At 38.5% G+C, this 7,500-nt stretch overlaps 1 protein-coding gene across 4 annotated transcripts in view; it reads left to right on the top strand.

The window, feature by feature from the left end:
* The window catches only part of tws (protein phosphatase 2 regulatory subunit tws), a 37,781-nt gene that overhangs the window by 5,738 nt on the left and 24,543 nt on the right, over window positions 1-7,500 (top strand). For 3 of the 4 annotated variants that reach the window (XM_070128877.1, XM_070128878.1, XM_070128876.1), the window contains exon 2: window positions 2,129-2,194. In XM_070128877.1, coding sequence (XP_069984978.1) covers window positions 2,129-2,194 — 66 coding nt within the window. Of the gene's footprint in view, window positions 1-1,760; window positions 1,946-2,128; window positions 2,195-7,500 lie in introns of those variants that run through there. The other variant, XM_070128879.1, reaches the window with a different exon arrangement.

Genomic DNA, 7,500 nt, shown 5'->3' on the forward strand with positions numbered 1-7,500 from the left:
TGTTGAGAGGGATGGCCAGGATGGAAACTATGTTAATGAAGGTGGTGGTGATACTGTTAATGTGACGGTAGTAATACAGCCGGAAATAGAAATGAATATTGGTAACACACACACACACGCACACACACACACACACACACACACACGTACACACACGTACACACACGTACACACATACACACACATACACACACACACACGCACACATACACACACACACGCACACACACACACACACGTACACGTACACGTACACACATACATATATATATGTATAATGTTAATGGCGATGATGGTAACTACAGTTCTAATTCTAGTTCCAAGTGTGTTTGTGCGAGCGTGTGTTTGTCTGTATGTGTGTGTGTGTGTGTGTGCTCACTAATTAGATAGACACTCATAATGATCCTCAAAGCAATTAACCTGAACGCATATAACAGCAATTACTCACATAGCAACATTTATTCGGAACACCCTCTTAAGAAAATCAATAATCTTCGAAATGGCCAGATTTTCGGCCTTATTTATATATGGAATAGAATCCCTTTTAGCGGAAAATGTGCCTAATGTCTTCTTATCTTGGTCTGTACAAGAACTGTGAATTATCACGTTTGTAGTTGACGTGATTGCCCTTATCAGTGCGTTATCTAAAGGTGAAGGAGATCTTTTCGTGAGATTTGGCTTATTAATAAACAAAGGAAATTTCAGGGACTATTTCCAAGCGGAGATTTTTTTGTTGTTAAAAAGAAAATTGGAATATGATTTGGTGATTGGAAATTCTGTCTGTCTGTCTGTCTGTCTCTGTCTCTGTCTCTGTCTCTCTCTCTCTCTCTCTCTCTCTCTCTCTCTCTCTCTCTCTCTCTCTCTCTCTTCCCTTCCCCCTACCCTATCTCTCCCCCTCTTCCCCCTCCTCCACCTCCTCCCTCCTTCCTCTCTCTCTCTCTCTCTCTCTCTCTCTCTCTCTCTCTCTCTCTCTCTCTCTCTCTCTCTCTCTCTCTCTCTCTCTCTCTCTCTCTCTCTCTCTCTCTCTCTCTCTCTCTCTCTCTAGCTCCCTCCCTCCCTCCCTCCCTCCCTACCTCTCCCTCTCCCTCTCCCTCCCCATCTCATCGCTTCTCCCTCCCTTCCACCAAAATACATATACAACAGTTCATATATGCAACAATCATCAGGTAATTGTGTTGTCATTGCATACACATCCACAGTAGAACTTATCATTTGACCCACATAAATAATGCAGGAATGTAGTTCTGACGAAAGGTATGTGGAACAGCCTCCCTTCGCGCGGCAAAGCCATTCAAGACACTCCTCGCCCCAGTTATCATCCCTCAGGACTCAACTCCACTAGTAAATGACGCGCCGTTATTCAAATCTGTATGTACAAAAAACAAAAACAAAAAACAAAACAGGAGACTGGGAATACTCTTATTTTCATAGTTCATGAGTGTCTCTGCCAGGTGATGATTGCGGACACTTGTTTATTTTGTTCGGTAAAGTGTTTCGGTGGAAGGAGCGTTTTCTCCCCGTCGTAAACGAGAAGGCATTTCAACCATTTTCTTTTTCGTGTTCATTTCCCATTAGTCTTTAAGATAGTTTTAAAAGATATATAAATTCCTTTCATATTCTATTTTATTTTTTCTTTCCGTCTGTTACCAATTTTCTTTTTTATCAATCGTGTTTTATTTTCTTCCATTTTCATTTTCTTTTTCCTTGCCCCGCGGTCGCTTTGGCGCTTCAAGATTCGAATCTGTTTTCCCACAATGCCCGGTGTTGATCGTGACGTCACAGTGCAGAGGGAGAACTTGCCGCCATACTGAGTGTAATTGTGAGAATTCTTTTGAATCCCATGCCATCCGTGCGATTTCTCGATGTTGAACGCTAAATACATGACATCTTACCACCTTCAATTTCCGAAAAGTGCTTGCGAGGGAGGAGAGTGTCGGGATGGCCGGTAAGTACGGAGGAGAATAGACGCGAAGTGGACGAAGCCGATTCTCTTTTTTCTCGCTGAAGGGAGTGAAGTGTCGCCGGTGTTAAGAGTTTGAATAAGAGTTTCGCCGGCCAACCTAGGCAAGTGTGGCGGCGACCTCCACGCACGCCCACGACAGTAACTCCATGATGTCTGATTTTGCAGGCAATGGGGAGATCCAATGGTGCTTCTCTCAAGTCAAGGGAACTCTCGACGACGATGTTAGTGAAGGTAAGAATATCATGTTCGTTTTTTTCTCCTGTCTTGTTCTTTCTTCACCTTCCCTTCCTCTCTTTCCCATCCATTGTTCTCTAGTCAGACCCCGCCGCCTTTCTTTTTCTCCTCTCTCTCTCGCCCCTGCTTCATTGCCGCCTCTCACTCTCGTCGCCCTTCGTAGTATTAACCTACATTTTTTTTTGTCTGTGTACTCGTAGTGTACTCTTACGTATACTTCTGTGTATTTACTCTCACATCCCCAGTAGCCACGTTAGATATGAGAATTATTATTAATCGTAGTGCAAATACTACTACTTCACACTTACTTGTAAGTGTACTGCCCCTCTTACTCTCGTAGGAGCAAGAGGTTGATAAACTCAGAGGAGGGAGTAGCACCTCGGGGCCGTCTCGGGGCTGCCACTTGGCATTGCATCATCCCTGGGCTCCCTTTCCCCACTCCCTGGGGAAGGAATGGGGCAGGTCCCCCCATGGGAAAGGAGGGCTTTTCTGAAGGGGCTGTGGGCTTCCTCTGTCTCTCCTGCAGTGGGATTAGGTTTGGTTTTGCACTTGTTTCTCTCCTCTGCTTTTGGTGGAAAGGGCATGAGAATAGGTAGTTTGGCATTCGGGGCAGATAGGCAGAACACTCACCTAGGTAGGAGGTCTTTGCACCCTCCCTAGTTTAAGGTGTCGAGTGAGTATGGTTTCCCCTCCTAATAGGTGAATATTAATTTGTTAAGGACACAAATTTGTTTTTATTTTTCATTTCCTTTTTTAGGGGGGTGGGATTGATAAAATCTTGGCAAGACTGCCAGGAGGTAAGTCAGATAATTCTGATATCTTCTTTTACCTTATGCTAATAGGATGCCTGATATAAGTTATGCAGATTTAGGGTGGCAAGTTTCATGTATGTGTATACACAAGGAATGTGCATTTCATTTAGATAATCATTACAAGACACCCACATGGCTGCCACAAGCTGAAGCTACTCACTTTTATTAGCCTCCACACCTTTTTCGCTCTGTCAATGACCATTAATCTCCACCACATTCATTCTGGGTGAAACCATTCTTACAGATTTGTTAGCAATTATTTATTGAATAAGAATTTATTCCAGGCCCTCGGAACGGAATATATTTGGTGGATGTCTGTAGTTCTTTCCTAACTGTTCAAAGTACATGGAAGTTTCTTGCCACTATTGTATTTCTCGTAAGACAGTTTCAGGTTGATCTAGTTGGAATGCAGCTAATATAATTGCAAGAGAAAAGACGGATTTTGAAAACTTTGGATGCCTTGGATACATTTACCTTTCATTTTGTTTAAGAATTTATTTATAGATTTTTTGTAATTTGTGATTGAAAAGTGCCAAATCATCTCCTGGATTACTTGATACAAAATTTTGCATCTCTTTTAAGAAAATCAGGTACAGATTCAGAAAATAAGTAAATTGCAAACAATTTGTAGTAGTATCCCAGATCTGGAGGGAATGCATTTTAAAACCTAATGTGGGTGGCCAAAGCTTAGATTATAATATACAAAAGCTATTTAATTTTTTTCCTATTCCTGTTGTTGCTTACCCAATCTGTGACCATTAAATGCCTTGGTAGTTCTTGATGAGTCCAAAATACCTAATTTTCAGGGAAAAATATGATATAAGGAATATATATATATATATATATATATATATATATATATATATATATATATATATATATATATATATATACTTGTTTAAATGTTTATTGATTTTGGTTGGTAAAATGCTGAATATAAACCATTTAATATGTGATATTCCTGGTAATAGAGAAGGGCTTAAAGTATGTGAGAGAAATTATAGGGTGAGAACAGTTTAATTAAAATTAGTACTGGGTACTTGTTACCGAGAGAGAAGCACCCTCCAAAGACGAAATCCCAAAACTTGGGTATCACATGAATCCAACAAACCAAACCTAACCTTTCTTACATTCTGTATATTCAGAAGAAAGGGAGGGCAATATCCCCCTATATCCCATTTTTATTAGCACTTAATGCAACTTATAGAAAATGCAACATCTCGTCGTTAAAAACTCTGGCTGTGTGAGGGTGAGATATTCTAACCATTTTAAGGAAATATGATGCCGCAGCAGCTGTGCCTGTGTTACTTATGACTCTATTGCGTATGTTCAATAAGTTAGCAGTATCCATTTCCCCCTATCTCTGTGTGCCTCTCTCTCTCTCTCTAACTTTAACTCAGTACTGAATATTAAGCCCTACATATGTCTGTCACCAGTTAAAGTGTAGACTTAAATATGAATTTATGGAGAGAAGAAATGCACAGAAGAGCTATTATACACACTATGGAAATGTACCAAGTAAAACCCCCAAAATGGAGATTCTGTTACTATTACCAACTGTTAGTTTAACCTGAAACGGCTTTAAATTAGAAACTAAGCAATACCCTTTGCATAAATTAGATGTTGATTTTTCTCTCACTACAAATTTTTGTGAAAGCCTTGTTACTTGTGTACAAGAATTCTGAAATTACACGTGGATCTCCCTTTTTTGAGTTCCATTTATGGTAGTCTAATACACAGTACAATTTTTTGTCACAGTCATTATATTGCAAAATAACCCAATAACGATAGGTAAAAAAATGTGGCAAGTTGATGTGTTTATGCGGTTATTGGCACATATCAAGAGTTTCCCCTATTTGTGCCTGGTTTATTTGGTAGTTTGAGAGCAACACTAGGAACCAAAAAGCTTATATTTTAATGCTATTTTTTTAAATATACATTTTTTTAGACTTACTTTCACTTTAGGTGCTTTTGCCTAAAAGTTTTACCATGCTGCTACTGTCGGAGAAAAACAAGCTCTGACAGATGAATGGTCGTGTTTGATGCCACCTGCTACTTTGTCCACAACAGCCATGACATGTATGTACATGTCACTCAGCGGGAAATAATTAAAAATTGGTTCGTAACCAATATCTTATAATATCAAAGAATAGATTTTAGATACAACAGCAATAATATATGGAAGAGACTAGCAAATACGTAGAATATTTTTTCAAGTGTGGGCATAAAAATGTAGGTCTTGAATATCTTAAAAGAAATTTAAGATAGACTGAAATAGAAATAAAATCATTAGGACAGTTTTATGCGAGGAATACATATTTATATACTTATGCAGACTCATTGACACATTGCTTAGTCAATAAAGAGTACTGAAATACTGAGGCAATAGATACATACCCCAAGATGGATAGAGGCCAACTGTGGGAGAGCATATGTAGTGTGACAGAGGCAAAAGTCATGTATTAACCCACTGGATATGGGAGCCTAGTGGCTTGCATGTTGATCAAAATCTGGGCAGTAGGCTTACTTGAGTGGCAACTCTCTTGGGTGTGGCTTATAGGCCCTGCCCACACCAACACTCATGTGTAGTATCAAAACTCTATGCCTTTTCTTTGCTATGCATAAGCGTTTTTTGCTGTTTTGCCTTTTCCTGAGCTCTATATTTGTCATTTGTTACACTATCAAGACGTTAGTAAGCTTTTTATTGAGTAGGTTCCATGTTATCTCTCTAGGTAGTCTGCAACTCTCTTCATTAACTATGAAAATAAGTAACATTGTTATTTGTGTAATTTAAGATTTTTTTATTTTTTTATTATTTTTTTTTTTTATTCAATTTTCTGTAACACCCTGCACTGCCAGTCTTGGTGGTAAGGAATAGGATCCTGAGCAGGGAAATTGTCCAATTGTGAACAAAGGTGGAATGGTACATTCCACCTTTGTTCACTGGTGGAAATAATCCAAGAGCCCCATCTTAAATACCCACTGTGTCTAATCTTCATTCAAACACTTTGTATACTCATGACGAGACATTCCTCTCACTTGCTACTCAGCAACAAAATATCTCGATAAGTCATTCCTGTCAGCCGGCCCACAACCAAAATAGGCCCTTGGCCAAATTTTTTCATCGCTTGAAGGTCATGTCACACAGATCTAATGGGTTAAGTGTAACATGGTGGAAAGGCTATGCAGTGGTACAAAATTGGGAACTTGTGAACCATGCAAGCCTTGTGCTTCATTTTTTTTACTAGCCTAGTGGTCTAGTAAATTGGGTTTTTTACTAACCCCAATATTGACTTTAACACAAGATTAATCAAACACTGATATACGTGGCTTGACGATGAAATGTGTTGCATGCCCGGCGTGCCACTGTCTACTTTTTACTAGTCCACTGGGCTAGCTAAGTAACGCATTTTGCTAGCCTGCGGCTGGTTTTGCTAGAGAATGACTGTCGGGCTAGTGCTAAGGTTAAGCCCTGCCATGCACTTCAAGAATTTTTCACTCTGCATTTTTGAACTTTAGTTAAACTGTGGACAAATGAAACTCCATTTATATTAGCAGATGCATAGGTTCAACTACTAATTCTATGCAAATGTAGTACAGCATGTAGTCTTCAGTTCTATAGAAGTTGGATGGATGGACTTAGCAAGAGCTAGTTATTGCTTTCATATATTAACCTTGCCCAAAGAAAAATCTGTGAAAAGAATAATAATTCCCTGATAATCATACAAGTTGCTCCTTATCTGGATAGGACAGGAAATACACAACTAAGCTTGATTGATAAAGAAAATTTACATGAATGATTAGTATGTCCACATTAAATCCTTAATTCCTTAAAATCCAAGAGTAGACAAAATATCTGATCTTGTGTTGAATAGACCTATAATGAATAGAGAAAGTATACTAAATGCCTAGGATCATGAGTAATAGCAAAATCAATCAATTGAAATATCATTTACATACATGAGAAATTATCACCAGAGAATGTGGTATTTTCCAAGGTAACACTATTGTATGGAATGTAAAGAATGTATGTGGCACACAGAGAGCTTTAATGAAATTGTGCTTAAATGACTTTTAAACATGTATCAGCAGAAGTTGACTCGTCATGGAAAGCAAATATTCTATTTTACAGCTATGTAAACAGAAAGCACCCTTTTTAAAGGTATTCAAAATATCAAAATAAGGAACAGGAGTATCATGATGATCACTATACTGCAATGTTGAGATGGTTTGGCAAAAAAGCTGTAATATCAGTGAAAAGATTTAATAGTCCAGAAGTTAGATCATATAGAGTTTTGATTTTCAGGGCTGTTTACATAGGCCTATTTGTTCTTTTATAGTGTGTGCAGACCCCTCTGTATCTGAGGAGATGAGCTATTAGATTTCAAATTTCTTGTGATTTGTGGTAGACCAACTAATATGTTTTCAAAAGTTTTATAATTTTCAGTTAGTAAATATACATAATATATATGTATATGAATATGTAAGTAT

Source organism: Penaeus vannamei, chromosome 13, assembly GCF_042767895.1.
Source record: "Penaeus vannamei isolate JL-2024 chromosome 13, ASM4276789v1, whole genome shotgun sequence".
Classification (NCBI taxonomy): Eukaryota; Metazoa; Arthropoda; class Malacostraca; order Decapoda; family Penaeidae; genus Penaeus; species Penaeus vannamei.